We start from the raw sequence: 24,771 nt of genomic DNA on the forward strand, positions 1-24,771 counted from the left end.
CTCATGACAAACTCTGGGATCTGTCCTGTAACTATTTGTTGAAGTGTGCTTTGAAAACTATTGCTTTTTTCTTTCTTTGTTTTGTATACATGTTATATTATACAATAAAAAAAGTTAAATTAAAAAAAAGGCGCCCAAATTGGAAAGGAACAAGTAAAATGTTTACTATTTGCTGGCCACATGATCCCCTATATAGAAAATTCCAAAAAACCCACAAAAAAGATACTAGAGCTAATAAATGAATTCAGCAAAGTGGTAGGGTACAAGATCAACACACAAAAATCAGTAGTGTTCTATATGCTAGTAATGAGCAATCTGAGGAGAAAATCAAGAAAAATTCTATTTATAATAGCAACTAAAGGAATGAAGGAATGTAAAGGACTTGTATACAGAAAACTACAAAATTTTGCAAAAAGAAATCAACGAAGCCCTAAATAAATGGTAGAACATTCTACACTTATGGATTAGAAGACTAAATACTCTTTAAGATGTCAATTCTACCTAAATTGATTTACAGTTCAAAGCAACTCCAAGCAAAATTCAACAGCTTTCACTGCAGAAATGGAAAATCCAATTAGAAAATTTATTTGCAGGGTGAGGGGCGCTGAATAGCCAAAACCTTCTTGAAAAAGAAGAACATAGTTGGTGTAGTCACACTTCCTGACTTTGAAACTTACTACAGTAGTCAAAACAGCATGGTACTGGCACAAAGAAAGATATACAGACCAACAGAACTGAACTGAGTGTTCAGAAATAGACCCTCATGACTATGACCAATTGATTTTTGACAAGACTGCCAAGTCCAATCAATTGCGAAAGAATAAACTCTTCAACAAATAGTTCTGGGAGAATTTAGATATCCTTACACAAAGTTAACTCAAGATGTATCAAAGACCTAAGTATAAGAACAAGGACTATAACACTCAATGAGATGAAAAAATGAGGGAACTATCTCCAGGATCTTGTATTAGGCAATGGATTCTTAGACTTTACACCCAAAGCACAAGCAACAAAAGAAAAGAGATAAATGGGACCTCATCAAAATTAAAAATTTCTGTGCAAAGAATTTTATTTTAAAAGTAGAAGACAACTTACTCAATAAGAGAAAATAATTGGATACCACATATCCGATAAGAGTGTAATATGCAGAATATATAAAGAAATCCTACAACTCAACAGCAAAAAGTTAAAAAAAATTTTTTAAATGAGTAAAATACTTGAATAGACATATCTCCAAAGAGAATATATAAATGCCCAAAAAGTGCATTAAAAAATGCTCAGTATCACTAGCTATTAGGGAAATGCAAATCAAAAGTACAATGAGCTACCATTTCACACCCACTAGAGTGGCTACTTAAAAAAAAAAACAGAAAATAATAAGTGTTGGAGAAGATATGGAGAAATGGAACACTTACTCGTTGGTGGAAATATAAAATGATGCAGCTGCTATGAAAAACAGTTTGGCAGTTCCTTAGAAAGTTAGGTAACAAATTCCCACAAACCCAGCAATCCCACTACTAGATATGTATACAAAAGATTTGAAAGCATGGACTCAAACAGATATTTGCACACCAATATTCATGGTGGCATTATTCACAATTGCCAAAGGTGGAAGCACCCAAGTGTCCATCGATCAATGAATGGATAAATGAAATGTGGTATATATGTATAATGGAATATTATTCAACCATAGAAAGGAATGACCTTCTGATACATATGGCAACAAGGATGAACCTTGAAGGCAATATGTTGAGTGAAATAAGCTAGAGAGAAAAGAACAAATACTATATGACCTCACTGATATGAAATAATGAGATTTAGCAAACTCATAGAGTCAGAACCTAGAATATAGGTTACTAGGGGTCAGGGTCTGGGTAGGGAATGGCAAGGTAATGCTTAAATAGTACAGAGTTTCTATTTGAGTCAATGATAAAGTTGTGGTAATAGATGTTGGCAAGACATTGTGAAAGTAATTAATAACAGTGAACTACTTCTGTGAATGTGACTAAAAGGTGAAATATTAAGTTGTATATGTTATTAGAATAAAAATTAAACAACAACAAAACAGGACTGTACAACACAGTGACCCCTAATGTAAACAATGGACTACAGTTAATGGTATAATTATAAAAATGTGCTTTCATGAATTGTAACAAACATACGACACTAATGTAAGGTGTTAATAATAGGGTGGTATGTAGGACATATTTTATGCATGATTTTTCTGTAAAACCAAAACTTCTCTAATAATAAAAAAAATAATGACCACAAAATTAAGTCCACTAAATTTAGGCTTTCTTTAAAGGAAGAGATCTCATGCAAAACCCACAGAAATGAAATGAGAACAAAAAAGAGTTAGGTAGTGAGGAAAAAACCTCTCCCCAAATCCCGTTCAGCCATTTTATGTTTTGAGTTGTTTATGCTCCAATTAGGCCAGCACTTTGTTCAGTTAACCTCCAGCTGACCTACAGAAGAAGCAAGTTGTTTTTCTGGAGCTAGTCATTAGTTGAACTGTAACCGATATTCCCTTGATGACAAAACTTCATTTAAGTTAAAAAAGGAAAATCAATAAACAGATGACCTGAGGACTAATGAGCAAGGAGCTCTGACCCCATCTATCAATCAGCCTTTCCCAAGGCACAGGGAAGCAGGCCAAGAATCTGAAAACCAGGAGAGAAACTGGAGCAGAAGACAGGGAAAAGGAAAGGCTAGGCTATATGCAAGTTGGTAGGATACCTGGGAGAATGCAATTCCAAATGCCACGCCAGCGATGATTCCCATGTTAGTCTCCATGAAACTGGTCACCAGATCATAACAACCCTGGAAAGAGAGACACAGTCTCTGAAACGTGTTTTACCCAATTCAGACTGGACTATGTTAACCTGTAAATCTTCCACATATATTGCAACTTCAATTCAGGAAATACAATAGCAACTCACCCTAGAACTTACTGGCATTCTTTGAAAACTTAAAAAAGAAAAATTTCGAACATACAAAAATGTAGGGAGAGTAAGACAATGAACCCGCACCTGACTCTTCCCCTAATATCACAATTAACATATGGCTAATTGTCTCTCAGCCAAACCCCTCTGACTCCCGTACATTGGCTGGATTTTATTTTAAAGCAAATCCCAGACAGACCATTTCAATCCATGAATGTTTCGGTAGTAGGATTAAATTTAGTAAGAAATCTGGAAGATCTATGAAGAAAACACTGTTGAGACACAAAAGTAGACTTGAGTAGATGAAAAGCCATTCCACATCCTTGAAGAGGAAGGCTCAGCATCATAAACATCATAGTGTTTTGACAACAAATGAGAAAACCTTGGATAAATAAAGCAACATCATCTGGTTATATGGAGGTGTTTGAACACCTGCCAATTTTATGGAGTTTTAGGATTCTTCCTAAGAGGGCAATTAAGATTGTTTATATAATAAGGAAAACCTATTAAAAAAAGTCACCTTTTCCACAAACCTGTTACGTGACCTTGGACAAGTCACTTCCCTTTCTGGATGTCAATAACTTGATTCATGAAATGAGGAGAATTTCCCTTTAACATACTATTAAATCTCTAAATGTCATTATTAAAACCAACAATTATCACCAATTTCATTGTTAATTTAAAACTGAAAATAAAGTTAATTGACTTTCTTAAAAAGGAATGATCTGAAAGGAAGAGGAGTTACAACAGAGAAGCTGGATTTAACAAACAAGTATAACTACTGAATCATTATATTGATACTTTTTTTAGTCTCTAGTGTCTTGGAGCAGCTAGAAGGAAAAACTTGAAATTGTGGAACTGTAACCCACACCAAACTCTGAAATCTATTCTTTAACTACTTGTTAAAATATACTTTGGAATATATTATTTTTTTGTATATATGTTATATTTCACAATAAAAACTGTTTAAAAAATGAATGATCTGATTAGAGTTCAACAATGTGGCTAAGCAAGTTTTTTTGTTGTTGTTACTCTGGACTACATTTCATCAACCTAGTACTGGTAGGAAACAGCAAATTTTGTGCATCGCCCATAATGCAAGGCTGAATCTCCTGTTAAACACCTGACATTGAGCTTAAACAGCAAGATCTTGTGTGTGTGTGTGTGTGTGTTTATATTAATATTTATTTGGAACCAGGCTAAATCAATCTAGAGTCATGAACCAGTTTATTGGCCCTGGAAGACTTGGCTTTTCAAAAATTTTTAAAACAGATCTTCAGCTTAAATATATAACAGCTCTTGTTTGTCAAGAGAAGCACACTAAGCTTTAATAACATCTGGAGAACAACAAAAAATTTCCCATTTTTTAATTCAAAATTTAACAGATTAACATTTCCCATAGCTTGTGAAAATTCTGACAAATATGCATCTTCTAATGAGTGCTATTTTATACATTTATAGTCTGGAAAGAAAAAGATGCATTGGCTTAGCAGTAGTGCTTTGATGCATGTTTTCAATGCAATGGACAAACTATACTCCCTAGTTATCTAATGCAAATGTTAAGGGGGAGGGTGGTAGGAAAGGAAATGCATTATAGCTCATGGGGGAGTTTTGATATTTGATTCTTGCTTTATAGTAGAAGCTTGCTGATTTCACTTTTACTAGTGAAACTATGAATCACACCTTTACAAAACGGAGTAGAAGGGAGAGGAGGTTGATCAGGAAGAAATCAAAGTGGGAAGGGAAGTGGATATTCTAACACTCCCAAATGGTGGTAGCTATAAAAGCACTTTGCCCAGCTGGCTACCATTACTCTATCTTCTCCCTGTAGCTTTGGTAAGTCAGAGGAATGAGGTTCAGACCAGCACCTGAGTTATTAGGTCAGCTCAAAATATGGAAACACAAATCTCATAATACAAACCAGAGAGAAGTGAGGTGGGCCATTTCCTCACTCTGCAAAATAATTTGGCATAGTTTTTTTTTTTTTTACAAACTTCAATTCTACACTTCTGCTGTGTATAGTTTTCTATAATATGATTTCTACTCCATTTAAGGCGATTTTAGAGTCAGTGACATTATTTTTGATAAGCCCACTCCAACCAGGAAGAGCAACCAGAAAAATGAAGTAGTTGCCTGGCATTGATACATTTTTGGCAAAAAAAAAAAAAAAAAAAAAAAATGGTTCTCTCTAAACCCTGTGTCTCAAAGTGTGGCTGTTGGATGCAAAGAGCCAGGACCACCAGGGAGCTTGTTGGAGACACAGAATCTTAGGCCCAACCCCAAACCTACGGAATCAGAATCTGCATTTTAACAAGCTCTCCAGATGATTCACGTGCCCACTAAAGTTTGAGAAGTTTCTTCATTCTTTTATACTCCAAAGAGAGCAAATCAATGAACCATATCATAACAGGATTCTTTATCATGAGAAGATGTAAGCGATTTCGCTCTGTTGTTGTTTAAACTTGTAATACAAGATCAATGTTGACATAAATGCTTTCCATCTCCCAATTTTTCTGTATTATTCACCATGTGGACACAAAAGCCCATTTTCTGGGTCTTAGTGTAGATCTGCAGACTGCAAGAACTGCTTTGATATTACAATCACAGGCTGTTTGCATTTCATCTTAAATTCTCCACTAAACTTAGATCTTATCTGGCCCCAACATCTCCTTTAATTTCCTAAAATGAAAGCCTGGCTGTCAGGCACCATGTGAGATAAACTTATGGAGATCTGCTGCGTGTCCTAGGAAACGTCCGGAAAAAGAACAGTTAATTTACTTCCCTCTAAACATGTCTAAATCAATAGAGACCATTTTTGCCAATAAGTGGTGGACTCTCAATACTCAGAGTAGACCGCCAACCCCAGATAGGTTCTGAGAAGAGGTATCTCAGTAGCTGCCAACCACAATAACTGTATCTCTTCCTAGTGCTCTTACAAAATTTCAAGGAATCCCTAAGGAGTAGGGGCACAATTGATACTATTAGCCAACTGAACCTGCAGACATTTAATCATCCTGCCTGCAAAACCAAAAGAAAACATGCCCTCCAAACACAACAGTAAATATCTTGTTTGTGTTCCCACCTTCCTCCTGCTCACTCCCAGTTATTTGTCCAAGGTAGGTTTTTCAGGCTGCCAGGTAAGAGCCATCTTCCTGTGCTATAAGAGTATAGGGTTCAAGACAACAAAAGATCCACAGGGATGATCCATTTATTCTAAAGGAATTAAGGCTCCTGAGGGAGGGAGTGGATAGGTAGGGGGACTAACCTTTATGAGCAGCCACTCCAACCCCACCTACCCCTCTTTATAGACGAAGTGTCTGAAACTCAGACAGAAGTTACTTATCTCAAAAGTTCATGTGGGCATGAAATGAGAATGTTTTATGAAACTCAGTAGACAAATGTCAGTTTTATCAAGTTTTCAATCACTTGCTCTCCTCTGAGGCAGCCAGGCTGGACAGCACCAGGGAAGTGGGAGAGATTTTAAGCACTTTTTGTGGGTATTTGGGGTGGCCAGGGAAATGTAAAATAGGATTTCGGGTGGTGGGAGGAGGCAGGGAGTGAGGTCCGTTTGTAGGTTATCAATGGTAAAAATGCCACCCTATCTTTCTTTCTGGAAATAATCATAAGGATTATAGCTAAACTATAAGATGTGCCTCCAAACTTGCCTTCAGGAACCAACGGAGGGCCTTCTGCATCATTTCAACCAAAAGAGTGTGGTGTAAGACAAACTTCACCATCATCATCATTATAACAGCTAACATATATCATTCTTTACTCTGTGACAGGCACTGCACTTTAGATACTTCATCTCATTTCATCCTCAAATCAGCCCATAGGGGCAGGGACTATTATTATCCCTATTTCACAGGTGAGAAATGTGAGAATGGGAAGGGTTAAATAACTTGACAAAGATTGCACAACCAGGAAGTGTTTGAACCAGAATTTAAACTGGAGTTGGACTCCAGCGCCTGTATTCCTGACTTCTAAATCCACAACTTAAGCAAAAGAAGAAGTTTGGGTAAAAGAAAAAGACTTTTGTCAAAGGCTGATGGTTGCTGACCTTAGGTATCACCTCTGGAGGCTCTGGTATGACAAATATCTCACAGCCATAGAGCATTTGTTTCCACTTCATATTGTAACCAAGAAGTTAGGATTTAAGAAATGATTTAGATTACTGAATCATAAAGACATTTCTTTTTATTTTCTAGTATATTAGAATAACCAGAGAGAAATTCCTGAAATTCCTGAACTGTAATCCAGCTGCTTTGATCTTTGATACTGATTGTATAACTATATAGCCTTTATCGTGTGATTGTAAAAAATCTGTGACTGACCCTTGCTTATACACCCCTTATCCTATTTTTCAACTTTAGAGTCTTATTATCACTAAAGACAGCCCCTGATGTTTATAAATGAAAAGCCTTGAGTCAGCCCAGAACTAACCTACCCCAATTCCAACATTCCTAAGCATGTAATCAATCTGTGCCTGCTCAATAACTAGACAGTCTCTAACCTCCTCATCTCAAGCCGCTACCCTCATTATCCCAAAACCTGCGTATCTTTTGATCCTATAAAACCATCACAATTATCGCAGTTTGGGGAGACAAATTTTTAGGCTGATAGGCTGTCCGATCTCCTGCTTTGCACCTAGCAATAAACTCTTTCTCTCTTTGAGCCTGGTGTCTCAGGAATCGGTCATTTAAGTACATGGGACAGAGAACCCACCACTTTTGATCACTATCAATTTGATGGGGCTATCCATGAAGAAGCCAGATGTCACCTAATTAACTACTGAGGGACAAAGGAGGCCTCAAAGTTCAGGTTCATAAGAAAAGTCCAGTACGGACAGCTGTTCTCTTAGCTAAGGCAAGAAGCTGTCAGCAGTGAGCATGTTACTGAAACACACAAATAACAAACTAATAAACTCAGAATGACAAAAAAAGCTTCCAGAATGGTAGCAATGCCTTGCAGTAATTACGCTACAAAAACTAACATTAAATGAGTAAAACACAGAAGCCATCTCTTAACATTCTAATCTTGAGAGACTAACTATATTCAATGAATCATTCAGTAGCTAGTCCAGATCATAAAGAATATTGAAAATATCAGTAGAATTTTATTTAAGTGAGAAAAGAAACTTTACCCAATGGCTGCATAACCACAGGTAAACTATAGTATTTCATCACCTTTTGTTTTTACAGACACATTTTATATATGGCATTTCTCTAAATGTTAAAGAATGTAGTTAGCCCCACACTTGGTTTTATCATGTCTTCATCACGTTCTCTGTAAAGTGAAATACAGAATAGATTTTCCTTTTCTCTGACAACTGAAATTTCATTTCTATCAGTGTAATAGCTTCTAAATTTCTTTTCGTCTCTCTAATTTTTGGGGGAGTCGAGATGTTGACGGTTGAAGCGAGTTGCTGATTTCTTCTCCTATAGCAATGAACTCCCTAAAATAAAGGCCACCCTCTTAGCAGAATCAAATGCCATCTGTCAACTCTATTCCTCTCTTCCTGCTAAAGGCTGGCACCTGGTTGCAAGTAATCTCACGTATAGAATGCATATTAAACAGGAGGAGGACACCCAGAAAGAAGAAAGACAATCTTCCCTGTCTGACATAGCATCAGAGTTAAGAACAACTTGCTAAACCTCTAACTGTGCCTAGTAGATTCTAGCAGAGGGAGAGGAATGCAGGGCTGAGCTGAGTTGCAGGTTTCTCCCTCAGAAGTGGGCAGCCTCGAGTGGCTCTCTTGGGCAATTAAGGAACACAGAGGAAGGCTCTTGACTCCTTCCCATACTACCACTTCTAATCTACTTGTCATAATTTCACAGAAACAAAAAAGCTCTCCCCAAACATTCGCCATTGATCTCGTCATCAGGTTTTGGCTGAAGGAGGTACCTTCTGGTTAACTTTGGTGGCGGCCACGGTCAGGTTGTGCAGCTCCTGGGGATTACAATCGGTTTCGTTCATGCAGCAACTGGGGGGGATGCCGTGCTCCAGGAAGTAGGGGCTGGTGCTCCAGTTGGTGTAGTTCTGCACACCACAGCAGCTCAGCTATTAAGAGGGAAAGAAAAAGGATCAAAGTGTGGTGGATGGAAGACATGGTTTCCTCACTTGCTCCCTGGCAGCTTTAAAAAGAGAAACACAGCATGCATGGCTTTGGTGAAGCTCCACTAACAATTACACTCACTGAGAAGCCCATTGAGTTAGAGAGTCCTAGATTACATATCATGATGGCTTTTTTACTACCTCCACACAGCCGTGATTCTCAGTCATGGCTGAGCATCAAAATCACCTGTGTGAGGTGGGGACTATTAAAAGATATAGATGTACACGTGAACTAAATCAGGATGGTTGATAGGGGAGTTGAGGCAAGTGTGGTTTAAAAAGCTCCCCACAGGTTCTATACTGAAAAGTAAATATTTCAGAAAAAAAAAAGAAGCACAGAGGGAGGGAAGAGGGTGAGGGGGGTAGGTGAGAGAGAAAGGGAAGGAGGGAGAAAGAGGGTGGAGAGAGAGGAATAATGAGAGAAGGAGAGAGAGGCAAAGGGAGAGAGAGAGAGAGAGAGAGATCAGGTGTTGGCGAACCGTGGCCCACCTCCATCCCGTTTCTGTAAATAAATTTTTATTAGGATACAGGCATACCCATTCATTTATGTATAGCCTACGGCTATTTTTGTGCTACAAAGGTAAAGCTGAGTAGTTGTAACTGGGCCTGAGTGGCCCTCAAAGCTTAAGATATTTACTATTTGGGCCTTTACAGAAAAAGGTCTGCTGACCCTTGATATGGAGAACGTTAAAAATAAACAGGGAAAAAATATAATTAATTGGTGACTCTGGGTAAAGGGTACACAGGAGTTCCTTATAATATACTTGCAACTTTTCTGCATAACTTTGAAATTGTATCAAAATTAATTACCAACAAATAAATAAAAGTACTACTTCTGACCAGGTGATCCTGATGGACAGGTGCTGGTGAGGCTTGGGCACCAGCACCTTTCACCATGAACTCCTCCAGACAGGAAACTTCTCTTCTGTTTCCTTCACATCCTCTGCAAGCACTAGACAGCTTAGGCCACTTATATATTTCTGATAGATTCTCAGTTTCTGCTAGGTCCACTCTCTACCCTACCACGATACTGCTCAAGTTAGTGAACACAGGTCACCAGAGCTCTCCATCCAGCCCAAAGATACCACCTTCCAGAAAGCCACCTTTTGGGAGGTAGCTCTAAGCAAGGCTGTCATAATACTCACTGCCTAACTCCTTTCCCAGAGTTCAGATGTTAAAGGCCAACTAGCTTTCCTTAGGATGTGCACAGTCTTTACTGATGTAAAGCACAGGAGAGGGAGCTGTCCTTCTTGACACTAATTACCTGGACACCTGGAGCCTGGACAAATATTGGATGTCAACCCTTGGAAATGGAACTGGATGAAGAGTTGAAGAACAGAAGTCAACAGCAGACTGACTCTAGCCCAACATGACCAGCAGACCACTAGTCCAAATCCAGACCTGTCAGGTTGTTCCCACCAACCTTCTTCCTCGGAACTTACGCTGCGCTGCACATGATCCACTGCCCGGCTCCTCTCATCATTCCCATTGTAATTCTGCATGGCATCCGTGTAAGTCCTCAGGAAGGTGTCCTTGATCTACGGAAGACAAGGAGGAATGTGGTTCCAGTCCACGGAAGCCCACGCTGACTCAGATTCATATCAACGTCTACTCCCAAATAGCCTCCTCTGAAAGTCTGTGAATAAACTGTGGGTCAGGAAGGGAATGCCCTGTTTTCTGAGACAAAAGAGCTCAGAAAATTTCTGAAGGATTAATAGCTCAGGAATTAAAAAAAATTCCCCCTTGCTCCCATACTAGGAGAAGCCTAGCTTGTTAAATGACCTGTTGAAGCAGCTAGTTGGCTTCTGAAATGGCTCAAGCCTAAGTCTTCTAGTAATTTTTTTAATTGATTAATACCCATCTTTCTTTTTATAACATTCTCTGCCCTTATTTAGAATAATAATAAAGGGCAAGCCATTATGGGGTGGGGTGCAGGGGGAAGAGCTGATGTTTTAACCAGAAACTGAGCCCTGCTCTACCATTCAGGGGTAGGGCAAAATCGATTTTCACTTACCTGTCTTTATTGAGGACCCCACAAAAAAGAGGTTAAAGGACAATAAATTTTCCTGTTAATAAAATGTTGACAAAACCCTTTGTTCCTCTCTATGAACATATTTCATCTTGGGTTAACTTGCAAGTTCTGTTCCCCTTGAAGCCTTATAAAGACGGAGATTTGGGTATGTTGCCAGGCATCAAAATTTATGGTAAAACTGACTCCTGATTGGTCAAATGCATCTGGATGGGGAAGACTGCAAATGACAATAATTACCTGGTAGAAAGCTTACGGGTAAGTATGGTGACTGTGCTAAATTGAATTATGTATCCTAGAAGAAAACACATTCTTAATCTTAACCCATTCCTGTGGGAGTGAACTCACTGTAAGTAGGACCTTTGGAAGATGTTATTTTTAGCTAAGGTATGACCCAACTGAATGAAGGTGAGTCTTAATCCTTTCACTGGAGGTTTTATGAAGAGAAAACCTGGTGGAGTAGAAGACAAAGGAACCCAGAAAAGCCGAGTTAACCCCAAGGATGGCCGGCCAGCCAGCCAGAAAATATCGACTCTGGGAGGAAGCAAGCCTTCTAGCCTCTGAAACAGTGAATGAATAAATTCCTGTTGCTAAGCCAACCCATGGTATGGCATTTGTCTTGGTAGCTGAGAAACTAAGATAGTGACTCTCATAACTATGCATGTTTCTTCCTGGGATACTGGAAGCTATGCCCATGGGACAGTTAAAAAAGATACTAATTACTTGGAGTTTCTAAGTCATGTTGACTACCGTGACTACCTGTATCATCCCATTTCCTTGCACCTGAGTTGTCTCTTGGAGCAGGGAGGTATACAAAGAATAGGCTCTGGACCACTGTGAAGACTCCCAATGCAGACACAAGACTGCTGCTGCCCTGCAGGTGAGCTGTGTTTCCTTTGCTACATCTGAGTAAATCCATGCTATGTGTATGCTATTATCAATATGTGAATTTGACTGTTTAGCCAAACTTAACACCAGTACTAGTGGCCAAATAGTGGCATTACAACCTCTACCCACTTCTCTCCTAAGTGTTTCAAATGAAAAGAGGTTAAGTAGATGAGAATTTCTAGACCCTAGGTGACAGGAACCATTAAGAGAAAAGCCCGTCCATGGAACCCAGTCCCAGCAAGGGCAAGGGAGGAAAGTGGGCAAGGGCCCGGGGGATAGTGAGCCAGGCAGCTCCTGGAGTCTCACATGTGCATCTGGGTCACCCACAAGGCTGTCAAGGCTGAGACTTCATCAGTCTTCATCTCGCTTGAGAATAAGAAGAGTGGGGGAAAGATCTCATTCTAAATCAAGCACCACATGAAATGGGTTCTGGAAGTCAGCTTTGGCACCTGAGATACTGCCTTCAGTAAGGGAAACACCAGGGCCATAGGGAAGGAACAGAAAGCATGTTAAGACAAGCTCACTGGGAACTTAACTTGGCCAAGCAAAAAAGCACAGCCTAGGAGCAGATGATGCCAGACTTTCCAGGGCCAGCCAGAGTAACATTTGACCTCAGTGTTTTCCACCTATATTTTGCTATTTCTTCTTTCTAACACGTATGTATCCACTTTTGGCTTTACTGCTATTTAGGGAGTACAGTAATGGATTTATAAGGCCACAAACAATTAGTTTGGCTTGGTTTTGCAGTTTCAGAAATCTCTATTAGATAGATATGCATTTATACCTTTTGAAAGGTATTTTAAAAGGGATATTTAACCTATATTGAAGGTCACTGCTTTAAAACAGGGTGGAGAATCCTTTTATACAATAGTTATACAGAGAAATAGAGTGTTGGTCAACAACTAAAATTTGAGTTTGGTGAAAATCCAGCATTTAGAACTTTATTGGAATTTCACTTGATATTGCATTACATTTGGAAAGTAGCAGTACCACTGGAGAACTTATATGCACCCTTTACACATTTCAAAAGGTTCCAAAAATCTTTCTCCCAAAGACCATTAACTGCATTCTCTTATTTTACTTATACTTACCTCATGACGAAACACAAACCCTGAAATCCCAGCTACGAGTTCAGCCAGGAACACCAGGGACAAAAACATGGCATACTGAAAATCAAGGAGACAAGGACAAAGTCAGAAATGTCAGGATTAAGGAGAATGTTGTTTTGGGATAGGGTATGCCTTATTGGGGGAATTAGACAAATCTTCACATTCTCCAGAGAAAGTTTAGAAAAAGTTTGAAAATATTTTTCTCTAGATCTTTCCACATGAGCCTAAATACAGGAATGTGTCTGTCTAATAGGTATAAGCATTTTGGGGTGCACATGCTGAAGAAAGCTCATCAAGAGGCTAGCACTGTACATGACAGCTAGGCTCAACCCAGAGAAATCTGGAAGGGCCTTTTACAACAACTAAGATATCCATTATTTTTACTATTACAATCTCTGAGCTAGAAAGTATTCTAGAGGTGACAGGACACAGTTCCACCCTGTCAGGGCATCCCTCTTCCCACCTTCCTCCCTATGGTTATCTATCTAGCATCTGTGTGCAACCTTCATTTAGCAACTGTGAGCCCCTCCCTTCCAGCCTCCCCACAATTCCCTGCAGCCCATTCAGTTTCTAGACTATTCCAATTGTTGGAAAGACTTCCATCCTCTTGGCCACAAGTCTCCTACTTGAGACTTTTACTCTGTGGTGTTGGTTCTACTTTCAGGAGACAGGAACCAGCCTATCACCTCTTCTATACAATGGCCCTTCATATAGGTGAACACAGTCATGAAATGCTGTTGCTTCTCTTTGTATAAGTAAATCCCTTCAGTTTCCTCAACCACATCTCATATGAAATGGCTTAAACACTCCTTCATTTGGAATTTTATCCCTCCCACCCTGGCTGAAAGACCAGAAGGGTACACTGGAGGACGCTCCTCTTCAGTATAGTGGTCATTCCTGAATACAATGCTCCACAGCAGGATCCACGTGGCTACTTATCTCTCCTGTTCTAGACACTGCATGGAGCTTCCAGTCTTTAAAAAAGCAAATATGCCACACTATGATTAACAGTGTTTGAAAGCACCTAAAACCCTTTAATGCTTCTTGCTCACCTCATGCATCCTGCATTTGCCAAGTTGAGTTTGTACATATATGTGTGCTCTATGATACTTATGAGACATTAAGGGTTTCCATTTTTGTGACATTGAAAAGCAGATTAAAGAAAAGAGAATCTATTCCTTACTGACAAGGCATATACCTTACAATCTGCTTCTTTTTATCTCAAAAATGAAATACAATGGCTCTGAATGTTTAGGATGGCCCTCAATGACGTTATGGAATTTGGATAGACTGTACATGGCATTATTACTTACCTGCAAAATGTGCACATATGTCTTGTAAAGCATACATATGTGCATAGGACCATAATTTTTCTCAACTAGTGACACATATACTAAAAGAAGGAAATATTGGCTTAAAATGCTAATTTCGTTCTAAATATCAACAACATTTCTATGAACACCTAAAGTACACCCTCTAAAATACCGAGCACCTAATTATGAGTAGAATATCCCATGTACACTACTTTTCTCTTTCAGTGTCATGCAAAATACAATCAGAAGCACACTTTACTCTAGAGTGCCTCACACTTCTGGTGTGGCCTAGACTTCACCAGAAAATTGTGCTGAAAAGTTACTGTCAAGAGGCAGGTGGGAGAAAGGACATTTGAATCAATGGGCAGAATTCCTCCTAAGTTTGGGTCCTTGCCTTGTCACAAACTGATTCCTAGGGAAGAGGCAGCCTCTCTGGGCCTCTGTGAAACAGAAATGGTTATTTTCTGTTGTTTTGTGATTGATGAGATTACACGAGGAAGTTCCCTGCCTCCAGGAGGTTCTAGAAGGTGGGTGCTTCACCTTCAGAAGGACTTAGCCAAAAGTCAATTGAGAAGAGCTTGTACTACATACAGGTGGCAGGGGTTATAGTTTTTTCCCAAATGAAAATACTGTAGTACAAATATTCCTGGCTTTGGAAAAAGACAAATATGGATTTTAGTCCCTTTTCTCCACTCATCAGCTGTGTGAACTTGGGCAAGTTATTTAATCTCTAAGTCTCCATCACATAACATGAAAATATGACCTACACAAAACTACAGAGACATTAAAAAGATCAGTGGTTGCCAGGAGTTTGGGGGTATGGGGGTGTGAACAGGTGGGAGCATGGGGCATTTTTAGGGCAGCAAAACTTTTCTGTATGAAACTATACTAGTGGATATATGACATTATGCTTTAGGGACAAAGGCCCAAAGATGTTATGCCCTTACCACTTAAGACCCAAGCCAGCTGATGTCAGAATTAGGTCTTAAGACCAGATCTCTTCCCTTCTTGTTTGGGACAGATTATTTTTAAAGTCTTTCTTTTCTGTGCCTCTGAAGTTAATTCTCTACTTGCTACTCATCCCATTAAACGAGATTCTCAACACTGGCCGTACAATAAATCTTTTTAAATAGAAGTTACTTTTGAGGAGAGGCCTTTGCCAATCTTTTATCTGTAAAATTCCTCAACATTAATTCTCACCAATGAAGAACATAGACTGTGAGTAGAAAATTAGGCAACTGGTCTATCAAAAGGCTAATAATCCCAGTGACAGCATTTCAACAAAGACTGTCCTTATTCTTTGGGAAACGTCAACACTTTGTTCCATGAGAGTAAAGGCCCCCAGCACTGGCCTGGTAGAAAATACTTGGCACTGCAACAACTCTCTGAGCAGGGATGCTCTGGCTTAGCTTGATACCCATAGCACTGAATCAGGGTGTACAGGTTTAGAGAAGAGCAGGCACATGCATCCGAGCATGGCCAGGCTTAAGGAAGCAGAAAGTATCGGTCCAATGGGAACGTGGAGCTGAAAAGCTGCTTATGTTCAGGATGCTACCTTGTTCACTAAAGCTGCACATCACATGCCTGAGGAGATTTCTAAGACAGAGTTCAAAACTGGAGCAGGGCATCCTGCCATAAGGATATAAATGGCCTACCAGAATCACTGGCCATTGCTATGTCATCATCTATCTTGAGGGACCAGGTCTGGATTTACTGTGCCAGGCTGGCTGTGGGGTTGTGTTTCCCTCTAGGGGATAAAAGGATGGATTGGGTAAGAGTCTGGACTAAAATTAGTCAATGAATATTAAGGTCTTGCCTGTGATCTCAAGAAGAGCTAGTTTACTTTCCTGTCATTTATATTTTTAAAAAGGAATGAAAAAGCAGCATGGTGTTATAACATACCAGTTTCAGCATCCATGGGCTGCCGCGGCATGTAGCAAAGCATCCAAACAGGCCAAAAACAACGATAGTGGTGCCAGTTCCAATGAGCACATAGGGAGCATTGGTGGAGTTCTCAGCAATGAGGGAGATATAGGTGCCCAGAGTGAGTTTGCCCCAGACTCCAACAGCCAGCAGGATCACCCCAGTGATCTGAAAAGGGAGAAGGGCAGTGTGAATGTAAGAGAAGTGAGAATCAACACAAAGCAATGTGGCCTGAATCTAGAGGCTCAAGTTTCCATAGAAAGACGGCACTAGCTGTAGGATTTCCTGAAGAGTGGAATATGTCAGAGATCTCTAATCAAAATGATCACGGACCCACCAGAATGGCCATTATCAAGGAAACAAAAAATGACAAGTGCTGCAGAGGATGCGGAGAAAGAGGCACACTTATCCACTGTTGGTGGGAATGTCAAATGGTGCAACCACTGTGGAAGGCAGTTTGGCGGTTCCTCAAAAAACTGAATATAGAATTGCCATACGACCCAGCAATACCATTGCTAGGTATCTACTCAAAGGACTTAAGGGCAAAGACACAGACGGACATTTGCACACCAATGTTTACAGCAGCATTATTTACAATTGCAAAGAGATGGAAACAGCCAAAATGTCCATCAACAGACGAGTGGCTAAACAAACTGTGGTATATACATACGATGGAATATTATGCAGCTTTAAGACAGAATAAACTTATGAAGCATGTAATAACATGGATGGACCTAGAGAACATTATGCTGAGTGAGACTAGCCAAAAACTAAAGGACAAATACTATATGGTCCCACTGATGTGAACCAACATTAGAGAATAAACTTGGAATATGTCATTGGGAACAGAGACCATCAGGAGTTAGAAACAGGGTAAGATAATGGGTAATTGGAGCTGAAGGGATACAGACTGTGCAACAGGACTAGATACAAAAACTCAAAAATGGACAGCACAATACTACCTAATTGCAATATAATTATGTTAAAACACTGAATGAAGCTGCATCTGAGCTATAGTTTTTTTTGTTTGTTTGTTCTGTTTTTTATATATATTTTTTGTATTTTTTATTTTTATTTTTTTCTCTATATTATCATTTTATTTCTTTTTCTGTTGTCTTGCTATTTCTTTTTCTAAATCGATGCAAATGTACTAAGAAATGATGATCATACATCTATGTGATGATATTAAGAATTACTGATTGCATATGTAGAATGGAATGATTTCTAAATGTTGTGTTAATTTTTTTTTAATTAATAAAAAAAAGAAATGGGTCATGAGAAATATTTTCTGGGTATCTTGATAAATATTTACAATAAAGTACATCTTAAATGAAAAAAAAATGATCATGGAGTAAAAACACTTTTGATTTTGTATGACTTGATCTTCCCCTTATACAAGCCTGTATGCAGTTACTGTGTTAACTGGAAGTCAACAACAAAAAAACGTCTTTTTCTTTAAGCTGCTTAAAATGTATATCTTCAGACAAGTCTGAAAACCTTCCTCAACTGCTACCACAACACTGACTTGGGTGCATTCCCAGTTAGCATTCCAGTCACCCATTTCAGTGGCTTGTGTATATGAAGTGTGCTTTGAAGACACCCTGTGCGATGTTTTAAGGAACAAGGTGATTCTCTTTGACTGCTATCACAAAAAAAAAAAAAAAACCACTCTACAAAAACAACAGATTCAAAATATTTTTCAATCCATACTGACATGCTGCCTTATTTAACAATATTTTATTCAATATAAAACAACAGAAGAAGAAACTGAATAGTAGCTGAAATTTGATGTTATGGATTTGTCAAATTCCATTAATCAGTCCATAGGGAATCTCCACAGCATGCCGAAAATCTAAAACCTTAACATCAAACAGGCTCCCCACTTCAGAGGATAGTCTCAGGGCTGCCTTACAGTCTACCTCCTGCAAGCAGTACACCCCAGCAACTTTAGTTGCTAGTGCTGGTGGTTGGCTTTGAGTCTCTAATGATCTCCCCTCTAGTCACCTGCAGTTTACCAATAGCTTAGCAACTTGTTCAAACCAACAGTCTCCTAAGTGCTACCACTTTTCACAACCTAGGAGACTTGAAAGAAGACTGGGTGTCCCAGGGAATACTTCTCCAGTTTTGCCCAAACCTATTGCGCAATTTCCCAAACCAGACACCTCCGATTCCTAAGCAGCTTGCTTACTCAAGTATGGAAGCAAGATGAGAAACTAGAGAAAACCAGCATGATACAAATCAATACCCACTTTGCTAAGCGGTCCCATGTCTATCAACGCACTGTTCCTTAGCATCTGTAAGTGAACACCACTGAGTACATGCTATGCAACAAACCAAAGGGCTGGGTCAGTGGAGAAACCTAGGTTCCTCTCCTTTATTCTCTGAAAACTCATTTCTGCAACTTGGAGCTACTGAGCTCCACTATCAGACTGTTTCTCTCTGCAGGAAAAGGATTGGCCCCTGCAACTTTTTTTCCACATTAAGTGAGGGTGGGTTCCACCTATTTGCGTGTGTGTGGGTGGGGTGGGGGGTGTCCAGTGAAAACAACAAGAGCTTGGATGATACTCCCCTACCCCCTACCTCTGTAGCCCCTCTTCTCTGTAGAAATATCACCATAAAAGACAGAATTGAAAGCTTTAATTCTGGGCTACTTTTATAAGGCAAGGGGAGTAACTGTGATATGATCCAGAGGAAGGAGTGTTTGACATTAATATTTGAGAGAAGGTGGCCCAGTGGAAGTCTATTGAAACGATCCAGTGGGGACGGCCTTAGTGAATTAAGAAAACCAAGAACACAAACGTTGCCATGAGAGTTCCAAGTCCTCTGCTGACATCTGGTGGTTGTTAGAAAAAGTATCTTCCTTGAACATTGTCTTCTGTCATATTCTTCCAAATGGAACCATAAAATGCTTTTTATCCACTGGGACCTAGATTTAAGAATCAACTCTGAAGGCATATGAGGGAATAATGCAGGAAACACTAGGTCGAAACCAACAGTTCCTGATCCATCTTTTATTATTCAATGCCTAGCACAGTGCCAGGCACTGAGCAAATGTTCAATATTCATATTAATTAAAAATGCATTTCATTTCTCTGGTACTCAGTTACCTCAATTTTGTAAAACAGAGTGTACAAAATGCCAAATACTTCCAAAATTTCTACAGCAACTCAATACTGTGAAGTGATGTAAAATGCAATAAAAAAGAAACTTTCCCTCATACTTATCACTCTAGCATTACCCATCTAAAGTTTTAAATATTGCAATGTAAATGTATTGAAGAAAAACAAAAAAATCAGTTAAACTAGTCATTTTTTTTTTACTGTAAAGATTCAGTAATACTTTAGAGATGCACTGAGCAGCAGCATTCTATACACGAGTACTCCCAGTCATGGCTGGCATGCAGTTGCTTTAATGAAAACATCCAGTACCAATCAAGTATAAGACTCTGATGTTATCTTACATCTCCATAACCTGGGATTTCATGAGGATCAGTTACTGCCATAAAAAACAGTATATGCAGGATGCTAAAATTAACACAAGTCTTGGTTTTCAGTTTTCACATTTTAATGCTTTTCCTCCTTTGAACAAAGGATTTATCCTATTGCAACCATTGCTCTCATATGGAACCTCTCCTCATACAGAGTACAAAACATATAATAATTTGTTAATGGTCATATACTATCAATTATACAAATACTCTATTTTTTAAGAAGGCCTATTTTTGTAGAATTCAATGATGCCTCTTTTAAAGTTTGCCAATGGGTGCAAATACCATGCTGGGTGCACCATGTGACATGGGAGAAAAACCATGGCCACCCAACATCCTGACCTTGACCAAATCAGTCAACCAGGAAGGAACTCATTGTCATCTTAATGCCCTAATGACACGGGCACTAGGTTAGATGGGCCCCTTACAGTACCTGTGTGCTAGGAATCTAAAAATAACCCACAGCGGAAAGGCTTTCTCCAATGCTGCTATTCTCACATTCACTCATTCCTTTTGGATCAACTGCGTTTGGAAGCCCGGATTCCATATGTGCAAGGCTTTCTGCACACACCACAGCCCTGCTCTTTAGCCTTATATCCCTTGCTACCTTTCACACATTCTATATAGGGCCAGGAAAACTTATCTTTCTGTATGTGGTTCTCACACTCTACCACTATTTGACCTTTGCTCATGATGATCCTTTTACCTAAAATCTCGGTCATTCCTATCACTACCTGTTTTTTTCTTTTTATTTTTAACTTTTTTTATTGTACAGTATAACATATATACAAAGCAAAGAAATAAAAAAGCAATAGTTTTCAAAGCACTCTTCAACAAGTAGTTACAAGAGAGATCCTAGAGTTTGTCATGGGTTACCATATGATCCTCTTATATTTTTCCTTCTAGCTGCTCCAGAATATAGGAGGCTAGAGGGCTTGAATATTTTTTTATCATCACAATCGACTATTTTTCTTCTCTTTGTGTGAACAATAGCATATATACAAAAAAAGCTATAAATTTCAAAGCACAGCACCACAATTAGTTGTGGAACATATTTCAGAGTTTGACATGGGTTACAATTCCACAATTTTAGGTTTTTACTTCCAGCTGCTCTAAAATACTGGAGACTAAAAGAGATATCAATTTAATGATTCAGCATTCATATTCATTTGTTAAATCCTATCTTCTCTGTATAACTCCACCATCACCTTTGATCTTTCCATGCCTCTCTTTAGGGTGTTTGGGCTATGGCAATTCTAAATTTTTGATATTGGAAGGGTCTGTCACTAATATGGGGTAGGGAGATGAAACTATCTGATGTTCTGGAGAGGCAGGGCTAGGTTTCAGGACTCATCTGAACCAGGAACCCATCTGGAGGTTGTAGGTTTCTGGAAAGTTACTTTAGTGCGTGGAACCTTGTGGAATCTTATATATTGTCCTAGGTGTTCTTTAGGATTGGCTAGAATGCTCCTGGTTGGGGGTTGGCAGGTTATGATAGGTAGCAAGGTCTACCTGAAGCTTGCATAAGAGCAATCTCCAAAGTAGCCTCTTGACTCTATTTGAACCCTCTCTGCCACTGCTATTTTATTAGTTACCCTTCTTTTCCCTCTTTTGGTCAGGATGGAATTGTTGATCCCAGGATGCCAGGTTGGATTTATCCCTGGGAGTCATCTCCCATGTTGCCAGGGAGATTTTCACCCCTGGATGTCATGTCCCATGTAGGGGTAGGGCAATAATTTTACTTACAGAGTTGGGCTTAGAGAGAGTGAGGCCACATCTGAGTAACAAAGAGGTCCTCCAGAAGTAACTCTTAGGCATGCCTATAGGTAGTCTAAGCTTCTCTACCATCACTACCTGTTTACATCCTAAACTCTTATGGCATAATGTACCCACTCTTACCAACCACTCAAACAGGACTTACTCCCTATCATGTCACCAACACACTGTGCCCTAACCCCCTCCTGTGTGCATTTGGAACAGTGATACTCTTGAGGTTGGGGGCTGTGTGCCCTTGAACACAATGTGCAAAGTACCTGCTGAACTGAATGCATGTACAAGCAGCTAACCATAGAGTTAAGAAAGGGAAAGATGTTTCACACTGGCTATCCATCTGCCATACTCTCTGAAGCCCTCTGAGGAACCACCAGAAATGGAAAGAATGCCAATCTGAATGAGTCAGTAAGCTGGGGAAACAGCAAACTGAGGATAAACAAGGAAAGATTAAATGGACTGGGGAGAAAATGGTTGAGCCACAGTGTGGCCCTATGTGAGCCAATATTTGGTGTAGCAATGGTGGTGAATTGGGATGGGTGTTGGAAGAAATTGCTAGGCAGGCAGTTGAAGGAAAAAAATTCAAGCAAAGGACTAAAGATAAATAAAACACAATGAACTAGCACTTTCTTCCACTCTTCTCACTATAAAAATGTTTTTTATCCAGGAAAAGAAACATACAAAGACAAACCAAAAACAAAAGCCATTGTTATCTATATGATGTTTTTCTTGGTTTCTGTCAACACACACACACCTACTCATATATACACATTCATTTGCAAGCTCCCACAGGGGAACCATTTCTCAATCATCTGGCAAACCCCAATGAAAAGCAAAGGCCAGGTTCTTTTGACATGTCTGCATTGGGGTGCAATGAGTAAGCTCAGAGCTCACCAAGCAATTTTGGGCCTGAGCCCCCTCAGAGACCTCAAATTCCTAAATCAATTGGCATACTCTAGGTTTATCATGAGAGTTTTGCTTTTCCCAGAAGAATCTATCAGCAAGCGGCAAACGGTGTTGCTTGAGGGGAGACAAACCTGAGACCGTAGATAAACCATATGAGTGGCCCAGTGAAGGCACCACCACCGCCTTCCATACTCCCAAATCAACCACAAGCCAGGAGGGCAGGCCGAGCGCAATGTCAGGAACAGCCAGACTGAAGCACTCGCCTCTTGCTTATCCCAACATCTCATTACAACTCGACAGTTTTCTGCATGCTTACACCACAGCCCCAAATTTATGGGTAGGAGATTAGCTCTGGCTACAATTGATTTATGCTTGGTGATGAGGCTGAATAAAACTATAATTGTAGCTGTAGAAAAGTTAGATCAGAACAAGAAAAGCTTTTGTGCAACAGTACATATTACTTTAAAATTGCACAGAAAGAGAACGACAGATGGGTTTGGCAATATGCCAAGGGGTGTCCAAAATGTTCTGGTTGAGACTGACAGAGGTTCTTTTTTTTTAAATCTTATCATAGTAATATATACACAACTAAAAATGTCTCGTTTTAAGCACTTTCAAGTGTATAATTGAGTGGTATTAATTACATTCATGATATTGGTGCTACCATCACTCAAATCTATTACCACAACTTTTTCATCACCTCAAACAGAAACTCTGCAACCATTAAGAAATAACTCCCTCTTCCCTTCCACTCTGCCCCTGGTAACCTATAATTTACTCAGTATCTCTATGAAATGGAGATTCATTCTAATCCTGAAGTGGATACTATGGAAACAGGTAGCAGAGTTAAATCATTCCCCTTGCTGCTGCCAGGTCAACCCAACAAAGGCTGGAAGTTTCCCTAACATCCTTGCAGGGTCCTGGTCCTGGAGAAAGGAACCAGGGATATAGGATTTCCATCTTTCAAACCTGCCCAGAGACTTGCGCCCACTCCCTTTTCTGCATGCAGACCACAGAACCTCTGATTAAAGTGCAGCAGCTACTCTCGTGTCTCATGAAAGGCTACCATGTTGTGTCTGAGAAGGTGAAGTCTACATTTCTCCTTACTAAATCCACAATAGGTGGTTCATGTGCCCAACCTTCCACATGAATGTACACAGGTTATTCTAATGGTGATATGGGTTCATATTTAGCTATGCAATTAAATAAAAAAGATAAAAGAAAACTGAATTATAGAGGCATAAGCTATCCAGAAGAGACTCCAGCCTAAGAAGTCATATGGGATAAAAAAATCATAGACACTAAAAACCAACCAAAAGAAACACACAGGAGAAAGCACAGGCAAAAATCTCAGCTACATAGAATTTGAGGTGAAAGCCACAATTCAGTTATTCCAGAGATTTACAGGTTAATTCACACTCAGCAACTACAAGCACTGGCACTGTGAAATGTTCTTCTCTCATTCCAGATCATGCTATAACTCAGAAAAAAATACATGAGACAGAAACTCCATACACACCATCAATACTTAAAAAAAAAGTTTCTCAGAAGTTAGATTTTAAGAAGAAAAGAACAAACTGTTCTTTTGGTTGATTCTTATGTGAGCAGAGGGGACCTCAGGAGGGGGTAGGCCAGTGTAGTGTTCAGACCTGATTTTGAAGATGGGTAAAGAAACTAGAAAGGCCAAGAAACCAGCAGCTTCCACAATCTTGTGGTCTTCTCTTTAAAGTTGAAGAAGTAAGTGTGAATCTGTCATATTTATAATTTAAGATTTTATTAGGAATTACATGTATGTATCCTTAGTGTATTAAAACAGATTAAAAACCAGAATTCCTTGGGGTTTCTGGGATGCATAGGCAAACTAAAGATGGATGGGGATGCAGAATATTTTAAAGGCAAAGGAATGGATGCGCTCAGGGCTGGGGATTAGGCTCTGGGCTGTCAGTCTGGGATAGGAAACCAAGGCCTCAGTTGCAGTTTTGTCACTAATAAGCTGTATGAGTTTGGGCAAACCACCTAACCTTTCTGGGCCTCAGTTCACTCTTTAGGAAAACCAAGAGGCTGAAAAATCTGACTTCCAATGCTTCTTCATCTCTACATTTTAATATAACAAATCTGACTCTCAAACTTGACATGCTTATTCACTCTGAAGTATATTTATAGAAGCACCTTTGGGCAAATAAGCAAAAGAAAGTGCATGAGGTTATAGCTGTGACTGACAAACCATCAGCAGTGGGGGAAGGAAAGTCAGCTCATTTCTGGAGTTTGTAGTCCACTGTTCTGCCAGCTC

The 24,771-nt window shown here is 39.5% G+C and overlaps 1 protein-coding gene across 1 annotated transcript in view; it reads right to left on the reverse strand.

Annotated features, from left to right (window-relative positions):
- Positions 1-24,771, reverse strand: part of TSPAN7 (tetraspanin 7) — a 144,466-nt gene that overhangs the window by 9,577 nt on the left and 110,118 nt on the right. Inside the window, exons 2-6 of the mRNA XM_077146447.1 lie at positions 16,298-16,486; positions 13,065-13,139; positions 10,499-10,594; positions 8,847-9,002; positions 2,737-2,820 (exon numbers count right to left, since the gene is read on the reverse strand). Coding sequence (XP_077002562.1) covers positions 2,737-2,820; positions 8,847-9,002; positions 10,499-10,594; positions 13,065-13,139; positions 16,298-16,486 — 600 coding nt within the window. The remainder of the gene's footprint in view (positions 1-2,736; positions 2,821-8,846; positions 9,003-10,498; positions 10,595-13,064; positions 13,140-16,297; positions 16,487-24,771) is intronic.

Source organism: Tamandua tetradactyla, chromosome X, assembly GCF_023851605.1.
Source record: "Tamandua tetradactyla isolate mTamTet1 chromosome X, mTamTet1.pri, whole genome shotgun sequence".
Classification (NCBI taxonomy): Eukaryota; Metazoa; Chordata; class Mammalia; order Pilosa; family Myrmecophagidae; genus Tamandua; species Tamandua tetradactyla.